Raw genomic sequence first — 22,532 nt, forward strand, 5'->3', positions numbered from 1 at the left:
GCGTACGCGTACGTCATGCATGACCGAAGCCTCGACTGCCTCGGTTCGGATGGGACGGGTTGCTGGGTACGCGGGTCGGATGGGACGGCGGGTCGGACGGGACAGCGGGTCGGACGGGTCGGAGCTTCGGACGGGTCAGACGGGTTAGATTCTTCGGATAGCGCGACGTGGACGATCCGAGACCCTCGATCTCAGTACGCGGGGCGTACGAAGGTACGCAGGGCGTACTTCGGTCCAATCCGATGACTCCCCTTCGGATATTACCGGGAATTTATAATTAAATTCTTATTTATTTTAAATAATCTTCAAAAATTCATATCTCTCTCATACGAACTCCGTTTTTGACGTTCTTTATATTCACGCGAAGGTGAGACCATGATCTACGACTTTCGTTTAGATTCCGTTGGCTAATTCCGAAATTATTTTTATTATTTATTTATTAAAATGACGTGATTAAGGAATTTCTTCAAAATTTCATAACTTCCTCATCCGAGGTCAGATTTGGACGTTCTTTTCATGTACGCAAACCTTGATATGATTCCTACTACTTTCTTTAATCCGAACAAGATTTTAGGAAGGTTACATTTTGACCTAAATTTGATCGGTTTTACATTACATTGACTCGAAATATCGGGTTGTCACAATAATCTTCCTTCGGATCCCTCTAAAAGACCAAGAATCCTGAGTTATAATGTTAATCAAAGAGATGAAATACGACGTTGTTATTGGCTTAAGGGATCTTGTCAACCACGCGGCCATAAATTCCCGAAAATAGAAATTGGGAATAAGTTTAGAGGTTTTGTCCGTATATGGTTTAATCAATATGCTTCTTGGCTAGAGTATAGTATTAAGAAGAATAAAGCATTTTGTTTATGTTGTTACTTATTTAGAGACCATATATGGAAAACAAGCTGGTAATGATGCATTTGTTACTAAAGGGTTTGATGGTTGGAACAAATTGGATAGACTTTTAATGCATGTCGGTGGGGTTAATAGTTTTTATAATAGAGCCTTAGAAAAATGTGAAGATCTAGTGAAAAAAAAATCAATCCATTTCGTTTGCCTTTCATAAGCAAAGTGAAAGTGCAAGGAAATAGTATCGCATCTGATTAAACGCTTTTGTTGAGGTGTGTAGACATCTACTTAATAGGTCATTACCATTTCGTGAGCATGATGAGTCGGAAACGTCTTTGCATAGAGGACAATTCTTGGAAACAATTAAAGTCATTCGGAAACTTTGTGAGGATGTTCGTAAAGTTACATTAGAAAATGCCCCAAAGAATAATCAAGTGGTTTCACCAAAGATTCAAAAAGATATTGCACAATGCTTTTCACAAGAAATACTTAAAGCTATCTTCCAAGAAATTGGTGATGATGTTTTTGCATTATTAGTTGATGAGTCGAGTGATGTATCAAAGAAAGAACAAATGGCCGTGGTTTTGAGATATGTTGATAAACTTGGACTTATTAAGGAGAAATTTGTAGGTGTTATTTATGTAACAGATACAATTTCAAAATCTATTAAATATTCCATAGACTCGTTATTTAATCAACATGGATTGAGTATGGAAAAAGTAAGAGGACAAAGTTATCATGGGGCAAGCAATATGAAAGGTGAATTTAATGGTTTGAAAGCTTTAATTTTAAAAGATAATGTTTCGGCTTTTTATGTGCATTGTTTTGCTCACCAACTTCAGTTGGTGGTTGTGGCGGTTGCAAGAAATCACACTGGTGTTGGAAACTTTTTTGACATGCTTTCCCTTGTTGTGAATGTGGGTTGTGCTTCTTGCCAACGAAAAGATATGATTCGTGAAGGTTATAAAAAGTGAGTGCAGGAAGCAATTGGTATCAGTGAAATTGAAACCGGGACAGGTCTAAACCAAGAGCTTTCACTAATACGAGCTGGAGATACACGTCGGGGTTCTCATTATAGAACAATGTCAAGTTTGGTTTCTTTATTGCCGAAGGTTCTAAAAGTCCTTGGATATGTTGAAAGTAAAGGTAAAAATGGATTTAGCCGGAGCCAAGCACATGGTGTTACATTGTATTTCGAAACATTTAATTTTGTGTTTTATTGCACTTGATGTTGCACATTTTAGAACTTACAAATTTGTTGTCTCAAGCTCTTAAAAAAAAAGATCAAGACATAGTTGAAGCAGTTTCCTTGGTACAGATAACAAAGAAAAAATTGCAAAAGTTTAGAGATGAGGGTTTTGAAAATCTTCTTGAGGAAGTATATTCTTTTTGTGAAAAGTATGAAATTGAAAAAGTGGACATGTCGGAAAATTATGCAAGGAACCGAAGAGAAAATACCGACATCAACAATCAACATCATTATAAAGTTGATTTCCTTACCATGGTGCTTGATATGCAACTTCAAGAGTTTCGTGATCGTTTAGCGAGATAAGCACCGAATTGCTTACAAATATGGCGGCTTTGAGTCCTTGTTACTCATTTTCGCAATTTGAAGCATCAAAGTTAGTGAAATTGATTATGTTATATCCAAAGGATTTTACGGAGGTGGAAAGGAGGAATCTTGCATAACAACTTGATTTTTATTATGATGTTGTAAAAGAAGATGTTCGTTTTTCTAATTTGAATGGAATCGCCGATCTTTCTAGAGTCATGGTGGAAACAAGAAAACACATTTCATATTACTTGGTGTATCGACTAGTAAAGTTGGCATTAGTTTTGCCCGTTGCAACCGCAACAGTGGATAGATATTTTTCGGCTATGAAACTTGTGAAGTCGGATTTGAGAAACTGGATCGGTGATGATTTTTTGAATGCTTCTTTGATTTGTGCAATTGAGAAAGAAGAATTGGCGAAGGTTACAAATGAAGTTGTAATTGATCGTTTCCAAGATATGGCAACACATAAAGGACAATTATAAACTTATAATATGTATTTGAACATGTTTTTGTAATGTAACTTTGTTACTTTTATTTGAATGCATTTTGACCCGACTTGAAAAAAATACCTTATATTTTTTGTACCCCCAATCTATTAAAATCCTAGATCCGCCTCTGGTGCTATATACACCCTTAAATCTACACATTAAAATGTGGGTGCGCACACTAGATCATTACTTTTTAACAACCTTCGTCCCACTCAACCGTTTTCTTTTGGTTCAAATCTCTTTTTCTCGCCCAAATCTGCATCTGAAGCAAAACCCTAAATCACAAATTCATTCTTCATTTAATCTAATTTCCTGAAAATCAACCCACATTGTTGTAGCAGATAAGTAATCGTGGGAAATCAGATCCTAATCGGGAATAATGGCGACGATGGAGAGCTTGATTGGGCTCGTTAACAGGATACAGATGGCTTGTACCGTATTAGGAGATCATGGAGGCGAAGGCATGTCTCTTTGGGAAGCTCTTCCTACTGTCGTCGTCGTTGGTGGTCAGGTCAGCCTATATACTTCCTTATGGAAATCACATCTTTTTGCTTTTGCGTTATCAACCTAACATTGCCATTTCCATTTTTGTTTTGGTAAAAAAATAATAATCAGAGTTGTGGAAAATCATCGGTGTTGGAAAGCATTGTTGGCAGAGATTTCCTACCTCGTGGATCTGGTATATATATATATAACGATTCAGTCTACTGATTTTTAGTGCAGTTATTGGATTTCCTGTACGAGTATATTTACATTTATGTATTTTTTCTGGAGACTATATATGTATATCTAGTAAACGTAATGCATTACTTCATTTAGAAACAAAGATGCTTACATTTAAATTTTAATTAGCAAAAGGTGATATTATATTGTTAATGATAGCACGGTAGTTCTTTCAAAACGAAAAGACTTACCGGGGGAGCAAGAGACTTAGCTAACAAGGATTATCATGTTTCTCCCTCAATGGTATAAAGGAGGACTGTTTGGCAATGTTTTTCAAGTATATTGAAAGATTATGGAAGAATTAATCTTTTGAAATGCATCTTTTTTCATCAGAAATGTTAAAGCTAAAAAGGAAATACATGTCTTGTTTTGTGGATGTTTTCTTGAACTATAAGGTATTGTTACAAGGAGGCCTGACTCATTTCATTCTTCTTTTGTGGATGTTTTCTTGTTCTTGAACTATAAGGTATTGTTACAAGGAGGCCATTGGTATTGCAGCTGCATAAAATAGAGAGGGGAACTGAGTATGCAGAATTTCTTCATGCTCCAAGGAAAAAGTTCACTGATTTTGGTATGTTAATTAGAAATGCTTGATTCTTATCTTTTTCTCGAGTTTCTTTGATCAATATTGGTGACTTAGCATGAGGTTTACAGAGGAAAAAGAAATACACAGAAAAGATGAAGTGATAGGCTTTATTTAGCAAGGCCAACATAGAGTCTTAGTCCCTTAAACTGTAGAAATGTTGCACATACAATAGATATGAGTGTGTAGTCTTTATGAAATTATAGTTAGCTATTACAGTGACATCAACTCGGGTATGATGTCACTACTAGCATTCATGATCAAATATTATTATTCCAAGAAAGATTGAGCTCCATTTGATAACTAGTATGATGCCACATGTTTCTTTAATTTGAACTGTTTGGTTATCTTCATTAACGACATATTATTTCTTTAAATTTTGTCATGATATTATTTTGGTTGTACAAATTAGCGTTGGTTTCCCTATGAAAATCATTCTTATTCCTTCTGTCATGTAAACAGTTACTCAGATTCATATGTGTTGCCTATAAAGTCATATATTATAACACTAATTCTTTGGTTTTCCTTGAGCAGCTGCTGTGCGTAAGGAGATTGAAGATGAAACAGAGCGTCTTACTGGGAAATCAAAGGCGATATCTAACCGTCCAATTCACCTTTGTATTTACTCTCCAAATGGTACCCTAAATTTTTATTTTTTGTGGTAGTTGGTTACTTATTGAATAAAGGTAGCCAACATGGGAAGGCTAAATAGTTCTTGGGAGTAAATTTAGTAGTATTACATTCTCTTCCATATATAACATCTCATTACTATAAACAAAAGATCCCGCATTTAGAATGAATGCATCAATATTCTTTTTAGGTGTAGAGACCATGTAAAATTATATTTCAGGTTCCACTCATGATATACAAAATGGTTAAATACAAGAAAGAGCGACATACTTCCATTTATTTGTGTACCTTAGCATCCTACTTTCATTTCTTTATATTGAAACATTGTACTTGTCATCTTTTTCTTATTAAAGCAATGTACCGAATGATAGCACTGTACTTTTGACTTTTTCTAGTTGGGAAAAATCTACCAAATTACAGCGTTGTACTTCCAAAAATTTCCTAGTTTACATTATAATTTGAAAAATCTACCTAATTATAGCAGAGTATTTGGACGGTTTTTGTTATAACTGGGTAGATTTTTCAATATACATATGTTGTGAAATATAATTAAAAACAGTAAATGAAAGTACGTGTATTTTGCTATCTTTTCCATTTTTTACCCTATATAACCAAAGGCCTAGACTGAAGATAACCTTGAGAAGATGCATAAAGTTTTGTTTAACCTAAAAAGTTTGAAGTCACATGAGGGAGTACTAATTCTTGAGTGTATGTATGTTACTGTGTTCTGAATTCCCTTTTCCTTTGTGGTATTGATGATCCATGACTTATAATATTTAAAAACGTACATGGTCACATTTCAATGTTTCCTTTCGATAGTTAGTTTGGATACATCAACATTAAGTTTTGAGTTTTTTGCTTTTATAGTTGTGAACCTGACTCTTATAGACCTTCCTGGGTTAACAAAAGTTGCTGTAGGTGAGCATTTACTAGTATTTATGTATAACATCATTTTTTCCAGCCTCATGGGATGAGACTAGACAAAATTTGTAGGGATGATAAGAGCACGGTGTCCCTGTCCCACATTTTTTGGTTCAAATATTGTCCCTACTCATTCATTCCAAACACAGTATAACATGTCTTAAAAAAGTAATGGGCTATATTTGCAGAGGGACAGCCAGATTCCATTGTTGAAGATATTGAAATGATGGTCCGTTCTTATGTTGATAAGGTAGGATTACCTTGGCTGCTAGTTGTTGCTAAAATTTGTGTTGTATGATATGAAAACTTTGATTTTCACACAAGCGGTATGATGTTTTTTTACACACAAAAGTTAGCACTAAAATCAGTAATTAACAAATGAGTGTAGTGTAGCTTGGACTAAAACCTACTTCACAATTGAGACCGTGTATCAGAGAGTCAGGTTAAACGTCCCGCATCATGACACATGACATCAGCTCCAAATCTTATGTATTATGTTTATGTATATCCTTTTTTTTTAATTAACGGACTTAACAGAAAGAATGACAACATAGAAAGTCAACGAAATGAGGCTTTCTCCATTAAGTTGTAGCTCATTACAAATTCTCCCTCATTTACTCTTTTCTTCCACTTCCCCAAGTATGTTGTCATCGTCTAAAATACTTTTAGAACATCATTTATCCAGATAGCACTTACTTTTCGGAAAAAAAAACAGAATCTTAGTTTAGTAGTAACATAAAACATTAAAAAGGGTGGGTTAACATGGCTCATCCATCATCAGTTCAGTCGTTTTATATCTAATAATTTGTTTTCTTATTGGTGTAGCCGAATTGCATTATTTTAGCAATTTCTCCTGCTAATCAAGACATTGCCACATCTGATGCTATAAAGCTTGCTAGAGAAGTTGATCCTTCAGGTATGTTATCAACTCTTGCATGTTGCGATTGGACCAGACTCAACAAGCTTTCTAGGGATACTTTTGAGGATGAGGATCGAGAGGGCACTTACACCTTTTTTTTTTGTATATACTAGATATCGAGAACCTGTACAACCTTTTTGGGTGGGACAAGGAATTTCAAAAAAAAAAAAAAAAACTCCCATTGACATCGGTCTTGATTTAAGAATACTAAATTAATGATTTTCGTAGGTGACCGAACATTTGGAGTGGTCACCAAACTTGATCTCATGGATGCGGGAACCAATTGTTTGGATGTATGTGATTATCATTTCACGAGTATTTCGATATATATATATATATATATATATATATATATATATATATATATATATATATATATATATAATACGGGACTTGACAAGTATTTAAGAGGATGTGAATGACGAGGGGATAGAGCCCCAATCCCATCTTTTTGGGTGAGACAGAGGATTGCATTGACATCTGCCTCAATCCTAGTCCAATGTGCATATAATACATACAACCATACTTGATTGGTTATAGTTAAAAATGTTTGGTTGGTGTTGGTGTGATTAAAAATATGACAGGTTCTTGAGGGAAGATCCTACAAGCTTCAACATCCATGGGTTGGAATTGTAAACCGTTCACAAGCTGATATCAACAAGAATGTTGACATGATGGCTGCTCGACGAAAGGAACAGGAATATTTTGAATCTAGCCCCGACTATGGACACCTGGCACATAAAATGGGTTCAGTATATCTTGCAAAGCTTTTGTCCAGGGTCAGTCTTCACTCTTTAATCTTCATTCATACATATTTTCTTAGCTTACCCTAGCAGTCCAAAGGTGGTAACCCGTAAGGTTTTACTGTATGTCTAATGTCTTACTAGAATTAGGGGTGAAATTGGTACGGTACCAATTCATTTTTCTGTAAACCGTGTACTGTACCAACTATAATTGGTATAAAAAAATTGCTACCGCTACCGTACCAAGTATACTTGGTACCAATTTATTTGGCTACCGACATGTTTGGTTGGTACAAATTGGTAATGGTATATACCAACTTCTTTTAATTTTCTATTATAAGATTTAAAAATAAGCAATGACATCGGGATTTTGATGTGTAGTATAGAAATTAGTTGCGTAGTTCTTTTAATTTACAAAAGAATTTTACTGAAGTAACGCTAAAGTAACGTTTTAATATTGTGCTTTAACGTGGTAATAATTATTGACCAATACGACCAAATGACTAATATAATGTTATTAAACACTAAATACAATTAATGTTGATATATATATATATATATATATATATATATATATATATATATATATATCAAATGAATTGGTTGGTACGGTATTACCATGGTATTCCAATTTTTATACTATTACCGTACCAACATCGATCAATTGGTACGGTACTACCAACTAAACATGTTAGCTACCAAATATCTTGGCTACCAAGTTTCTTGGTTCGGATGGTAACATATTGGTTGGTTTTCCATGGTACAGTTTTGTGAGCCCTAACTAGAATAGATATATTTATTTGCATATGGATTTTACTGTTTGACAAGTTTGCGGTGGTGTTTCTGTTTTTCCTGAATCAGCATTTAGAGAGTGTTATCAGGCAGAAGATATCAAGCATAGTTGCTTTGATAAACAGAAATATTGATGAAATCAATGCAGAGCTGGACCGTATTGGCAGGCCAATCGGAGTAGATGGAGGGGTATATTATTTACTTTTTTTTTTTTTTTTAATACTTGCTAAATATTCATTTTTGTTTTTTGTTTTGTTTTTCCTCAACAGGCACAACTTTATACTATCTTGGAAATGTGTCGTGCATTTGACCGCGTGTTCAAAGAGCACCTTGATGGAGGGTAATGCATGAATGATATTTACTTGACATTTTCTGTAGTTGTTAATTTAGTCGACTGCAAATTTCAAAAGTGATTATTATTATTATTCTGGGAGAATTTCAGGCGAGCAGGTGGAGATAGGATATATGGAGTGTTTGATCATCAACTACCAGCTGCTTTGAAAAAGCTTCCTCTAGAGCGCCACCTGTCTACCAGTAATGTGAGAAAAGTAGTTTCAGAGGCTGATGGTTATCAACCCCACTTGATCGCCCCTGAGCAAGGATACAGAAGACTAATAGATGGATCTCTTGGATACTTCAAGGGACCAGCTGAAGCTTCTGTGGATGCCGTATGTACATTTTCCATCTTATATACCTATTGCTGTTTCTTACACAACACAACACAACACAAGCTCGGGGTTGCTTCCCTCTCATTGAATTAACTTATTAACTGTATGTAGGTACACTTCATTTTGAAAGAACTTGTGAGGAAATCCATGGCAGAGACGGTGGTAAGTAAATCGTATACAGACACGATCTAAACCCTAAAACCTACCATGTATAACCTGAGTGAAATATTTGAATTTAAGTTATTTATGCCACTGCACCCAAATTTAGCTTGCTTGCATCTAGAAAAAGCTCATAGCTTGAACGATAACTCATGGGATGAGGTTGAGGGGTCGTCTTTTGCATATGCAAAAGATCAAGAGGGAGTTTCTGCCTTTACTTTTCTATACCTAATTCTTTTTGGGTGGGACACAAATTGTCGAGTGTCCAGTATAATCACAATCACAAACACAAGCACTCTTGTTTGCAACCAAAGAGCAAGCAAATATTATTATATTCTCAGAAGTGAATAATACTTGATGATATGAATATGATGTGTGTTGAACACAGGAGTTGAAGCGGTTCCCATCACTCCAAGCGGAGATAGCAGCTGCTTCAAATGAAGCACTGGAAAATTTCCGTGATGAAAGCCAGAAAACAGTTAGCCGCCTCGTGGAAATGGAATCAACTTATCTGACCACCGAATTTTTTCGTAAGATTCATGCTGAATCAGATAACAACCCCAGAGACATCCATAATAACAAGCATTCAACCACATCCCACCCAAATGCAGATCGTTACAATGATCATCACTTCAGAAAGATTGGTAAACACCCTACCCTATCCATCCATGTTCCCATTTGATCTATATATATTTGACTTTGACCTGTAGTGTTGTTATTTTTCAAATGAATGATTGTGATCAGGATCAAATGTGTCTGCTTATATTGGAATGGTTTGTGATACTCTGAAGAATACCATCCCCAAGGCTGTTGTTTATTGTCAAGTCCGAGAAGCAAGGAGATCTTTGCTCAATCTCTTCTATGCACAAATCGGTAGAAAAGAGGTAGATATCTTTTTTTAGCAAACATTTGTTCCAATGCCGTAATATACTGTATTAGGTGGATCATATGGCAACCTATATATTATAATCAAAAGAAAAAAAGTCCATGATTGTTAGTTAAGTTGGTTATAATAAGCATCATACCATTTAATTTACTAAATGGTGATGAATGTTTTAATGCAGAAAGAGCAACTTGGTAGAATGTTAGACGAAGATCCAATGCTCATGGAAAAGAGAGAGACTTTATCCAAGAGACTTCACCTCTACAAGTCAGCAAGAGACGAAATCGATTCAGTCTCATGGAAGTGAGAAAGTAAGCGCCTTGCCTCGTCACGTTTACAAATCTGTACAACTAACTCTCTCTACTTTCACACAAGTTAATGTTCATTTGTACGTCATCATCTTATGTTGTGTACTAAGGTTGAAAAGACAAGAACTTGATTTGCTAAAAAACAATTTGTTGTGTTACGATAGTTACTGTTTTCAGCTTCAAATACATATACATATCAAAGTTTTATAAACATACAACGGAAAACCTGTGGTAATTATAAAACTTGGAAACAAAATCCTATATTATAGTAATAATTAAGAAAGATGAATATTCATTGGTCCACATCCTGCCTGCTTGCCAAACACAACTCATGCAACTCATTAAGCACCCACTCTTCACCGGTATGACCACCCAACACAAGAACCCTGGTACCCCCAACAACACAAGTACTATGACCCCAAGCAAACTTGGGAGGTTGACCAGGCACATTCAAAATTCTCCAAGATGGTTTCTCCTCGGCAGGGTCCAACAAAAACACCTGAGAAGGGGAGTGCAGCCCCGCAATGGAACCACCAAATATTATAACCCGCCCGCATGGCATACTCATGGCTACGTGGTCAAGCCGTGGCGGTGGGACAACAGCACTCTGGGTCCCAACACCTGTGAACCCATTGCACTCCAAAAGCCTCCATTCTGGCTTCTCATCCATTACATCCATCGTATATGCCTCACTTGATCTTAACCTTAAGTGACCACTGTTTGCCAGACCCCCATACATGAGAATTTTTGTTCTTCCGAAAACAGACAGCGAGTGTCCCAGTCGAGAGGGTGGGACCGGTGAAGCCGGGATTTCTCGCCACATCGGTTTTTCCATTGTCAGATCAAGGATAAACGTGTCATTCAGAAGGACTCCTGCGTCTGTGCACCCGCCTGAAGATAAAGATATAATAAGAAACCAACTTTAACAACATGTTTAAAATAAAATTAAAATTAACTGCGGACCTGAAACAACTAATTTTGATCCTTCTATGGTGCAAGAGCTGTGCCAAGATCTTGGCGGGGGTGGACCAGCGCCAAACACTTGTATCCAGGTTGGTTGTTTGGCATCCAAGTCAAGAACAAACACATCATTCAACAATCCTTGTTTCCCACACCCACCAAACACCACCAACCAGGAGCCATTAAGTGAGGAAAGTGTGTGCCCCCATCGCCCTGGCGGGGACGACTTGACGCTCACCTGCCGCCACTCGGGATTGACAGCATCAAGATTAAGAACAAACGTATCGTCCATTGGCTCCATGTTAACTCCTTCACCACCAAATAAAACAAGCCGGTTTCCAGCTGCACATGCGCTAAAATTACAACGAGAAGGCTCGACTGTACCTCCGACTCTTAGTTTCTTCCAACAAACAGCCTCAAGAGTGGTGAGCTCACGAGCAAGACGGCCCCACCCTAATTTATTATTAGTCATATGTTCTAATGCACCTGTCACTTCTCTTCCCCAAGCATTCTGACAAACCATTTTTCTAACATGCTCGTTCTTTGTAAGTAGGCGGATCCGCCTACAAACAGATCCGATTGAAGCAACATCTCTGGGTGTCAATCGAGACAGAATGTCTTGAGCCATTACTTCATCTGAAAGTTGAAGAATCCCACACTCGATTTGTTGTTGTTGCTCGATGTTTGGGGAGTGGAATTTATCACTTACTTGTTGATTAGATTGAGAGTGAGACAGAGATTGAGATTGAGATTGGACGTCGTTGTTGTGAGTCTCTTTGAAAACAGGGTAGGATATGGAATTTAGATCGATTTTGGCTTCTGTGAATACTTGGATGCCTATTACGTGTGTGACTATGCCATCATCACCATGAATTGGAGCAAGTCTTAGTCGGTTGACCAATGGAGTTCCGTCTTTTCTGAAATTGAGAAGCTCTCCCTGGAAATCGATTCCTTCTTCCAGACATCTTCTGATCTCTGATACACACACAGGGTCCACCAACGGGTGCCGTCTTTGGGCTCGGGGGTCTCTGTACTGCAAGAAACGACTGAGGCAAAACATTTCCAAATAAGTACATTTCTCAAACTACAAATAAAAAGAAATAAAAGTGAAAAATACATTGCATTTAACTCTATTAATTATGCTTTTCAACTATCATGCAAAATTTCTCCCTAGAACTCCTACTGTTGGATTCGATATCAATCAACCTAATTGTAGCCAACTCTCAAGTTCCAGTTGGAAAATAACTGAAATTGGGAGCCAGATCCAACAATTTGATACAAATGCAAAAATAAACCAAGCGACGCATAGATTCAATAAGTAAATCTAAAACACAGAGCTCGTTAAACCTCTTTTCTATGAGATCTACAAGAAGAGCACATGTTTTCCGTCCACTCTCATATGAGCGTCTAATTTGATAACCGGAAGGGAAACTTTGAACTAAAAAAAATAACAAGCAGTAAATCGGAATGAGAAAGTGGAAATATACCAGTTCCGACCAAGGACTTCATCGGCACGATAACCGGTGGTGGATTCGAATACCTTATTAACGTAGATTATAGGAAAATCTGGTTCCATAGCATCCGAAACCACAATTGAAGTCGGAATCATCGGATTGAAAAACTCGCCTAACCTCAACGAAAATCCACCACCGCTCTCCTCCTCCTCATCGTCTATGTCGTCGTAGCAGTAGTCGTCGTCATCGGTGGCGCTTTTTAGCCTCTTGATCCTCTGAAGATCGTCTGATTCATCGTCTATAGGCATCCCCATGGCTAGTCAAGCAAGGAAAAGATAGAATGGTGAATGGAAGGTGAGAGATAGATATTTATTGAACTTTCAAAAACCCATCAAAATATCCCACTTTTAAAATATCCGCCGGAAGACATACATAAATAAATTAACTTTTTTGTTTTTTCTTCCTTCATGTTACCGAAATTGACGCGTCGTAAAACAGGACACGTGTTGCTTTATACATCACTCTCATATCATAATACTATTTTATTACCAAAGTCATCTTACATACATGTCGATCGTTCGTTTTATGACATAAAACAATAAATGCAATACTTGCAATGTATTTATTTATCAAGAAGAGCATTATATATTTTTATCATTTTGATAGCAGGCTTTGAATTCAGTTTGTTTATTAATAATGATTTTTTGTTATCTTAATTGTACTTGATCTATATCAAAATTTAGTAGTAAACAATTTGTAACAGTTTTATCATATAACAAAATAAAAAACGATTGAACATGAAGATATTTAGGGTGTGGGGCGGTGCAAACGCAATTGACAAGATGTGACGTGTATCGTAGCCGAAGATATTTTTGTATGTCTACCACAAAATATCTAATTTAAACAGCGAATTATCTTCATCTATATCACCTTAATATTTCGATATTTAGATATTTCGATCGCGAATATTTGTTTGCGATTCAGATTCTGTTTTGATACTTGAAGCCCTAAACCCAATAACAGATTCTGTTTTGATACTTGAAGCCCTAAACCCAAAAAGACTTTTGGCCCAATAATATCCCAAAACTTAGGGTCTAATAGTTGCCCAAAACCTAAGACCTAAAATAGTTCATGGTGATGACCTTAAGCGTACCACCTAAGTACGCCTAACGTACAACTTGTTGGCATCAAGGGAAAATGTAACATCTTAACGATATAACTCAAAAAATTTCAATTTAAAATTAATAAAATGGTAATCGGTTCGTCGAGAACCTTCTCTCATAGATTCCCTTTACCAAGTCATCGCCAACAATTCGCTCTTATCCCTTGGTGTCAAAGGGCGAGTTCCTTTCTTGTCTTGCCCAAAAACTTTCTTTATTCTCATTGGAGAAAGACTCTCCCTCTACTTTCTTTAACAGGGGTGGAGAATATCACTCTATCAATAACAAGAAAAAAGTAGCAATTTTGTTTTAAATGGTTTGAGCTTGGAAGCAACCTGCTATCTATCGATAGGTGAGAACAGACTGCTATTGGCTGCTTCGCCTATCGATTCTATTATGTCCGGCTTGGATACATTAGAGGAAGACTATCATCTCTATCCAGGTACGATCATACATGTACGCTGTAGTTACTTCTGAGAGTCAGCTTGTCATTATCCTTACCACTTAACAATTATCCAAAATAAAATCATCCTTCAACTATGTTTCATAAGTGAGTCCCTTGCCAGCTTTTTTTATGTCTTTCAAGCTAAGCGTTGACAACATTTTGTTGGATTAATGTCTAAGTCCATAACTATATTTGGTATGTACTTGACCCGACCCGGCATGGTCCATTTGGGTTGTACTTTACCGACATAATTTATATGGATAGTCTTTTGAGAATAATATATTTATGATTTATATTAATATATTATAAGTTCTAATATATTAATATATAATCATATTATTTAATTAGTATTGTTCAAGAATTAATTTATAATTAATTAAGTGATCAAAAGGAACTAATTAAATATGGACTCTTAGATATATGTGTAGTGGGCCAAGTTCATTTAGGTTGGGCTAAGTCTTCATGGATAGTCCATGGAGCTTTAACCCATGGATCCTAGGAATTGAAAGGTCATGGGTATTAGGGTTTAACCCTAATCCTCCACACTATATAAAGGGTCTTATGGTTCATGAAATTAGGCTAGTGGCTAGTGTGGATACACTAAAGAGGGCAATAACCGATTTCATAAGTGTGAGCCAAGTATCCATATTCTCTAAAGTCTTCCAAGGTGTTTTGGTGATTTGTGATTCCACTTGAGGCTTCCATACTATTGGGGCTAAGCTCTTAAAGTTGGAAGACATCATGCTACATCAAAAGATATGTCATCTATCTAGAACTTTGTAGTATAGGTGCTTCATAGCATGCTAGTTAGGATGAAACCTAGGATAATATAATATTTGTATGTATAATAGAGAAAACATAGATCCAAGGTTTATAGAGTTGCATGTACACCATAGGAGTGTTAGTGTCACACCCCCGAACCAGATGGCGGAAACGTCCGAGGGCTCGCGTGAGTTAAATTGAATATCATCACAATGAATATACATGAATCATAACATAAACATCACCATGCACCAATATATTACAACTGACGTTGTTCACATCAAGTACATTGTTTTAACATTACAAATCCATAACATAAAATGTTTGATAGTTTTCAAAAGCACAACACACTAACATACTTGGTACTACTCCTCAACCTACCTGTTACCTGAGAATACAAGTTATTTTGAAAACGGTCAACATATGGAATGTTGGTGAGTTCATAAGCAGGTTTGATATGAAAATGTTTTGTGTAGTTTGAACGAAAATAACCCAGAAAATCTGATATTTTCTGAAAAGACCATTATTTATATAAAAGTGTGAAGATCCGTAAATATATGCATGATGATTTCAAAACGTGTATAATTGAAAAGCTTTGTATTAAAAGTACCAGTGAAAAATGTTGAACTTCCCCAGAAAACCAGATGTTTTCCAAAAATAAAAATATCATATAACGGTTCGAATTGTTATCCCATCGCGTGAATGATTTTGACTTAGTTTGATTACTTGATTTATATTGGATTTATTTATGTGAGTCGTTATAACCATGCATGATAATGACTAGTTCGTCTATCTTGGCACTCTGGTGAACGCCGTAATTGATCTTAAGATTTTGTCACCCTAGACTGACCGAGTCTAACTGTAGCGAACAGCTGAGGTGTGGGGAGTCAACCTTGTATAGATCTATACACAAACTCTCGCTCTCCCTCCAGGAGACTTTGATTATAACTACAGACTACGACCGACACACGTTGGTGCCACCCGTTATTACTCACTAAATCCCAATTGACTTTGATTACTATTGATTATCGACCTGTATTTGTTTACTTGGACCTTACTAGCAATACTAATGGGCCACTAAGGCCCAATAATACTTAAAAGCCATTGAGGGTCCCTTAAATATGAAATTGGGTCGTAGAAGGCCCAATAACATTTATTATTATCCCTTGGGCCCAAAAATCATGTTAATGGGTCACAAAGGCCCAACAAGCATGATTGGACTTTCAAGCCCAAAGTTTTGAATGTTTACTTGTTTTAGGAATTGTATAATTGTTGGAAGGTTCGATTGAACGATTGTTATTTTTTTTGTATCGATACGAGACCGGTCGATTTATTTATAACGATATTTGGATTATACGTATATTCATCTCTCTATTTTCATGAGTTGTAACTTTTGGTATTTTTTTTTACTCAAATATCTTAAAAATAAAATAATTGGTTCAAAATGTTGGTTTGACTCCTTTTCAGCCATTCTTTAATAAAATAACAATTTTAGTCTTTTATACAAAAAAAAGACATTTTAAGCCCTTAAATCATTTTCTTGACACATTTGACCTATATACTTGTTCAATTGATATTTTTAGCTCAAAACTTATTCTTTGGCAGTTTTAGCCCTTCCAGAAAAGTGTTTTTCGGTTAAAGCCCAAACTTTTTGCAACTTTTACAATTTTGGCCCCAAATCCAAAAACTTTACATTTTTTATCCTTTTTGGAAAAGAAAAGTATTTTAACCCTTGAAATAGTCTTGTTTAACTTTTTATCCCCTGTTTTGAAGAATTTATCATTTCAGCCCCTTGAAAATCATGTTTTTCGCAATTTTGGGCTTAGTGGGCCAAAAAGCCCAAAAATTAGCCCTTTAAGCTACAATTTACATTTCAAGTCCTTTGAAGAGCATAATATTCATAAAAACATTTATTGTAACTGTTTTGACTCTTTTGGTCCTTAAGAAAAACCATGAATGGCAAATTTTAACCCAACTTTTGTTTATTTGACAATTTAAGCCCAAAAATTGGTTTTATGTTACAATATGTTGATTTTAATCATAGAGGGTATTTTTCTTAACTTGTTTAGTGTAGTATACCTTATATCATGTTTTTTTTCCTTCTTATGTCATAGATCTCAAGATTTCTTTCCTTTTTGTTTACATAATCAACACATAAGCACATAAATTCACACATACATACATGAAATCATACACAGCATACACATACACATAAATATACACATTTTACTTGTATTCTCCTCCATAAAACTTGTAAAAACCGAAAAGAGATAGGTATGAACTCACCTTTTCTAGTTGATCATGGTTTTGAAGAAAAATGGAAGAAGTTTGATGCTATTCTCGGCCTAGTAAGCTTCTTGGAGGATCTTTGGCTTAGATGTGTTCTAAGAGGCAAGATTCACGAATTTTATATGAGTTAAGGAGATATTTTTAAGGAAAATAAGAAGTTAGAGTATGGATCAAGCAACATCTTACCAAAGATTTGTGATATTAAGAAAAGATCTTCTTGTAGCCCTTGTGATTCTCGAAATTTTGAGGGAAAATGTGAGAGTGTTCTTGTGAGTGTTTGAGAGAATTTGGAAGAGCGTGGGTGTGTGTGATGTGTTCTCGGCCGAAGAAGAAAAGAGAGGGGAGAAGAGAGAGTGTGAAGTGATAGATGCTTGGAAGTATGGGATAGTTGCATGGATATCCCATGTAGGTGGCAAGTAAAAAGTCAACTCATCCTCCCTTTGTTTTGTGGTTGGGCCAAGAGAGAGAGAGAGAGAGAGAGAGAGAGAAGGAAAAAAAAGAATTTGGGCCTTTTTGTGCTTAAGCCCATATTATGGCCCAATTAGATGATTTTGGCCCACTTGGTCTTTGGAGAGGGTTTACGGCCCAAAATAGATTAAGGGATGGGTTTTATGGCCCTTTAGAGCTAATTAAGTTTGTTATGGCTCAATAAGGGTATTTTATTTTATTCTAGGCCCATTATGGCCCAAAATGTTAAAATAAATAAGGGTGGGTCCAATTAGAGCTCATATAAGAGTTTTAAGCCCAGAAAGTCAAATTGGAAGCTTATTGGTCCATTAGGCCCAATAAGAAAATCCTAGTCCATAATGAACTTAAACCAGGGTTTCTAGGGTTTCCAATTCTTTGTTGACTATTTGAAGTGCCTGCACAGAGTGTTTGATGGAAAATTTGTTGTCATTGAATAAGCATCATACATGCTTTCATATTTTTGGTTCACAAATGTTATCATTGTTGTTGTTACAAAGCATCAAAATTCCTAGTTGTGACAGTTAGAGTGCTCAAAAACCCAACAGTGGTATCAGAGCCAGGTTGTTTTCTGTTATATTCATGCAAATGTTTGATTTTCAAAGTTGAAAAAAAAAGAAAAAAAAACGTGTAGTTTGTCAAATTTTAAGATAATTACTTGTTTTGTGAAAACTAATTATTTGTAAAATTTATATCATTTGCTATATGAGTTGAATTAGGTCAAATTTAGTAAAAGATAAAATAATATGATTATTTTATTAGTTTTAAAAGTTTGATCTAAATGTTTTAAGGAGTTACAAATTTTGTCATAAAATTTTGGATCTCAAAAGTTTTTTTTTTTTTTTAAAGTTGTGATCTTAAGTGTTTTGAAACCTCCATAAGTTATGGATATGAAAAGGTTTTAAAAAAAATTGATTCAAAGTTTTTATGGAGTTACAAAATTTGGTGTTAATGTTTTAAAGACTTCCATAACTTATTCTTAAGTTATGGAACATGAAAAGTTTCATCATAAAACAAGCATTTAACTCCATAAGTTATGGATTACCAAAAGTGTTTATGTTTCCTTGATTTATGAGTTAGTTTAGATTAATGAAAAAAAATTATGTTTTAGTTGTTTTAAATCCTAATTAATCTAGAGGTGGTTCATAAAATGTGTTTTTGTAACTTGTCCTCAAGTTACATAAAAGGTCACATTTATGAATCTTAAAACTCATAAAAGTGCCATAGGTTACATAAAAAAAATGAAGAGTCTTTTTCATTAAATAGTATTATGACTTCATAACTTTTCCTCAAGTTATGGATGTTTAAGAGTCACTTCTTTAAAAGTGTTATTAAAGAATAAGAGGTTACATAAAAAATGAAGAGTCTTCATTTTAATGAACCATTAAACTCATAAGTTATGAAATGAAAAGTTTTGAATAGTTTCAAAAACGTGCCCTCAAGTTTTGGAATTTGTAAAGTTTTCACTTATGAATACGTTAATTCCAAGTTAAGCCCTTAGACTTTTAAAAGTTAAAATTCAACCCTTATACTTTATTATATTATAAGTTAATAATATATATATATATATATATATATATATATATGTGTGTGTGTGTGTGTATGTATAAGAGTAAAGTCGTCTTACCATTAGTAGGCCTCATTCACGAAGCCGATCTATAAGGGGGTATAAGCTTACTGCCTATAAAATGGCAGTTTAATGGGTGTCCACTCTCACCCACCGCTTCCTTGACCAGTGGAGGGTCGTGAGCCGAACGGGCAGGACAAGGACTATAATTCTCCCTTCATTATAAGTATAAATGATAAATACTAAGTAACTAAACTCTTAATAATACCTAATCTTAGTTACTTAGGAAAATGTGAATTTGGTGCTAACCCATGAAATTACCCTTTGCACTTTGCTTAAGTCAATTAGTAGAGTGTGTGTGGTTAACCGTCACACTAGCTTGATTTAACAAGGTAGGCAAAGGGTAACTTAATGTTTATCATAGTATCAGTGGAGCGTGTGTGGTTAACCGGCACATCGATTGAGGGGTAAATATTAAGGGTACCAAGTATATTTGCATGGTTATTCACACCTTGTTTTGTGATCCTCGGCATCCCAGTCACAAAACCTGAAGGGCACACTCAAGATTAAAACATGCCTTTGAAAAGTTCAATGAATCTCAAAAGAATCTAGGAGTTTCAAAACCAATTAAAACCTAATAATACATTTCGTTTCTCTTGGTGGAAATTGGTGAATCATCATTCACCTACCTTCAAATACTTTATAGCTTGGATTACACATCCCTCTTCCAAGTTATAAAATAGTTTGTTGGGTCCTAGCCTTAATATTTCATATTGGGTGTTATATTAAGGACTTTAGATCAACTATCTTGAATATCTCCCAAAAAGATGTCTGGTTCAGACATCTATGATCCTCCCAAATCTCTTGGAACTTCACTTCCTCCACCTCCTCCAATTATTCTCCCTAACCCATAAGTTCAAGGTCACTCAAGCCCTATTGGCAAGCAAGGTCTATGTGTGATTGCATCTTGGAGATGAAGTCACATATTGACAAGCCGGGAGAGTTGGGTGTCAAACTCTTGAGAAGGTTGGTGGTTCAATCACTTTCTAAGTCACATAGTGAATTCCTTTGGGACTACTATGAAACAGACTATGACATGAACCTTAATGATCTTATCTATTTTCTTGGTGCTGCTGAATCAACAATAATTTGGAGCACTGGGAGAGCAAATTTGATTAGTAGATCAACTTCCGAAACTACCATGGACATTGACAATGGTAACATTGGATATCTAGAAAAGCCTTCTCTTCCCAAGGAAAGGGATTGACCATAGTCAACTAGGTTCACCAAATGGTAAAGAGAAAGACTAAGTCTGTGATAGTCCCATGTACCATTCCCAAAGAGTCCCTATGTTTCTCTTGCCAAAGGAAGGGGCATTGATTGCGAAGCAGCCTATTTACCTGAAAGATAATAAGGTTGATCAAGTCAAGAAGATTGACTTTACTTCAGGTAAAGTCCACTATCTAACTCTGTTAAGTTTCTATTCTGAGATTCTTGTTACATGATGTGACTGGGTTACATGTTGATGTTTTAAGAATCAAAGAAAAGTGAAGAATCTTAAAGGAAGTATATGCTGATTCTGATCACGAAGATGGATCTCGATCGCATGGTTCTGTGATTAGAATTTTGAGCTGTTGCTTAGGAGTTATGATATATTGCTTAGGAATAGATAACAACAAAGTTTTTCATGTGCTTTTGCACTGTAAGGATAGTTTTTCCGCAAAGTTTTTAAAATAAAAGAAAAAAAATTGATTTTATTTATTTTAAAATATCCTTACAATGGCATTTGTGAAAAGGAAAAAAATTGTTGCTTATATGATTCCATTAATAGCAAGAGTGGAAATATGAATTTGATTCTTTCATTTGTGGTAGTGTCTAAATTTTCAAAATAAGGAAAGATTCTCATCACCCAAGTTTCAGTTGGATAGAAACTTGGAATCATGAAAGCTGTATAAGTATGATGAATGAGAACTTTCAAGCATTGAAAAATTAAGACTAATTACTTGTTCACATGGATATGTGAGTCAAGTAAAGGACTAAGGTATCGAGTACACGTTCTTGTGCACTGATCAAGCCCACCACAAATGTAACTTGAGTGACACATATTAAAGAAGATTTATTAACACCAGTGAAATGTAAGAGTAAAAGGTTTTCTACTCTTGTACATTTTAATTTGGTAAGTTGTGATGTTTTGGATAAGACAGAGACCAACTTAGGTCAATTGTGTTAAGTGTTTGTCTTGATTAGAATCCACACTATCTCTTGAATATTTGGAAATAAAGTCTTATAGGTCAAGGAGACAGAGGGAGTCTAAAAGATCCTGAAAGGGTTTCAAGAAGTAATCAAGAATAAAACCTGTATTTCATCACTAGCACACAACTAGAGGTTTATAAACTATCGTGTTGACATTTCTGTACCCATTCCAGTTAAGTTGGCTATATATATATTTGAGTTCTACATGTTCTCAATTATTTCCATAACTACTTAGAAGCAATGGCAGACCCTTGTGCTGCCAGGTGGCAAGAGGTTAAGATTGCACAAGTTCAATCCATATGAGTTAAGATTTGTCACTAACCTAGTCTTGTGATTATGGTTTGACAAATTCACATGGATAAGAACACATACACCATAAAATCTAAGTGTCATAAGGTTTCTCTCCGATTCATGAAATTGATGGTGAGGAAATTCTTTCACTAAGTAGATTTTAAGTAGATAGCAATTGTGATATTTGCAGTTCTCAAAGTCGTTAGTGGAGCGTGCGTGGTTAACCAACACACTAACATGGACTTATGAGAAATGGAAAAGGTCTAAACAATTGAGACTATGATTATGGTATCCCTTTTCATAGTTCTAAAATTATTTAGATACACCTGTGAGCTATCTAAGATAAGGTGTGTAATTTTGATAAAACCTTATCAAAGCAATCTAGTATCAGAAATCTGAACTTTAGTAAGAATGTCAATAAAGTATTGACTTCTAGAGGTCCAGCTGTTTTCTGGATACATGTCAAAGCTAGTGGGAGCATAAGTGTTATGCTAATAATCATCATGTTAGTGGGAGAATGATAATTATGATAAGTATTGCAAGTTAGAAATGTTAATTATAGAAAACAAAAGTTTCAATTCGTGAGGTTGCAGGGGTTGAAAAAGTAGTTTTGCTATAATTAAGGGAGAGGAAATTATACTTCATTTCAATTCTAAAAA

The 22,532-nt window shown here is 35.4% G+C and overlaps 3 protein-coding genes across 3 annotated transcripts; 2 read left to right on the top strand and 1 right to left on the bottom strand.

Annotated features, from left to right (window-relative positions):
• Window positions 1–977: 977 nt before the first annotated feature.
• LOC145096013 (uncharacterized) lies at window positions 978–2,892 on the top strand. Its single transcript, XM_079033799.1, has 5 exons — window positions 978–988; window positions 1,136–1,772; window positions 1,836–2,001; window positions 2,100–2,393; window positions 2,576–2,892. The coding sequence occupies exons 1-5, from the start codon at window positions 978–980 to the stop codon at window positions 2,890–2,892; spliced, it is 1,425 nt and encodes a 474-aa protein (XP_078889925.1).
• A 273-nt stretch (window positions 2,893–3,165) lies between these two features.
• DL1C (DYNAMIN-like 1C) lies at window positions 3,166–10,361 on the top strand. Its single transcript, XM_079031749.1, has 16 exons — window positions 3,166–3,409; window positions 3,514–3,577; window positions 4,088–4,192; window positions 4,739–4,840; window positions 5,702–5,752; window positions 5,944–6,005; window positions 6,581–6,671; window positions 6,903–6,967; window positions 7,259–7,453; window positions 8,279–8,398; window positions 8,479–8,549; window positions 8,652–8,877; window positions 8,989–9,039; window positions 9,425–9,680; window positions 9,781–9,920; window positions 10,101–10,361. Exons 1-16 carry the CDS (start codon window positions 3,278–3,280, stop codon window positions 10,224–10,226), a joined length of 1,857 nt encoding a protein of 618 aa, XP_078887875.1. The 5' UTR covers window positions 3,166–3,277; the 3' UTR covers window positions 10,227–10,361.
• FKF1 (flavin-binding, kelch repeat, f box 1) lies at window positions 10,359–13,038 on the bottom strand. The gene is made up of 3 exons (XM_079031747.1): window positions 12,675–13,038; window positions 11,191–12,233; window positions 10,359–11,118 (listed from the first exon to the last, which is right to left on the bottom strand). Exons 1-3 carry the CDS (start codon window positions 12,953–12,955, stop codon window positions 10,520–10,522), a joined length of 1,923 nt encoding a protein of 640 aa, XP_078887873.1. The 5' UTR covers window positions 12,956–13,038; the 3' UTR covers window positions 10,359–10,519.
• Window positions 13,039–22,532: the final 9,494 nt, after the last annotated feature.

Source organism: Lactuca serriola, chromosome 3, assembly GCF_051521515.1.
Source record: "Lactuca serriola cultivar US96UC23 chromosome 3, Lser_US96UC23_V15, whole genome shotgun sequence".
Lineage (NCBI taxonomy): Eukaryota > Viridiplantae > Streptophyta > Magnoliopsida > Asterales > Asteraceae > Lactuca > Lactuca serriola.

Coding starts and splice junctions, on each gene's coding strand:
- LOC145096013 (XM_079033799.1), top strand. Junction 2,002..2,099: donor TGGATATGTTGAAAGTAAAG/GTAAAAATGGAT, acceptor TGCACATTTTAG/AACTTACAAATTTGTTGTCT. Junction 2,394..2,575: donor ACTTCAAGAGTTTCGTGATC/GTTTAGCGAGAT, acceptor ATGTTGTAAAAG/AAGATGTTCGTTTTTCTAAT.
- DL1C (XM_079031749.1), top strand. CDS start 3,278: ATGGCGACGATGGAGAGCTTGATTGGGCTCGTTAACAGGATACAGATG. Junction 8,399..8,478: donor CAATCGGAGTAGATGGAGGG/GTATATTATTTA, acceptor TTTCCTCAACAG/GCACAACTTTATACTATCTT. Junction 8,550..8,651: donor AAAGAGCACCTTGATGGAGG/GTAATGCATGAA, acceptor GGAGAATTTCAG/GCGAGCAGGTGGAGATAGGA.
- FKF1 (XM_079031747.1), bottom strand. CDS start 12,955: ATGGGGATGCCTATAGACGATGAATCAGACGATCTTCAGAGGATCAAG. Junction 12,234..12,674: donor GAAGTCCTTGGTCGGAACTG/GTATATTTCCAC, acceptor GTTTTGCCTCAG/TCGTTTCTTGCAGTACAGAG. Junction 11,119..11,190: donor ATCAAAATTAGTTGTTTCAG/GTCCGCAGTTAA, acceptor CTTTATCTTCAG/GCGGGTGCACAGACGCAGGA.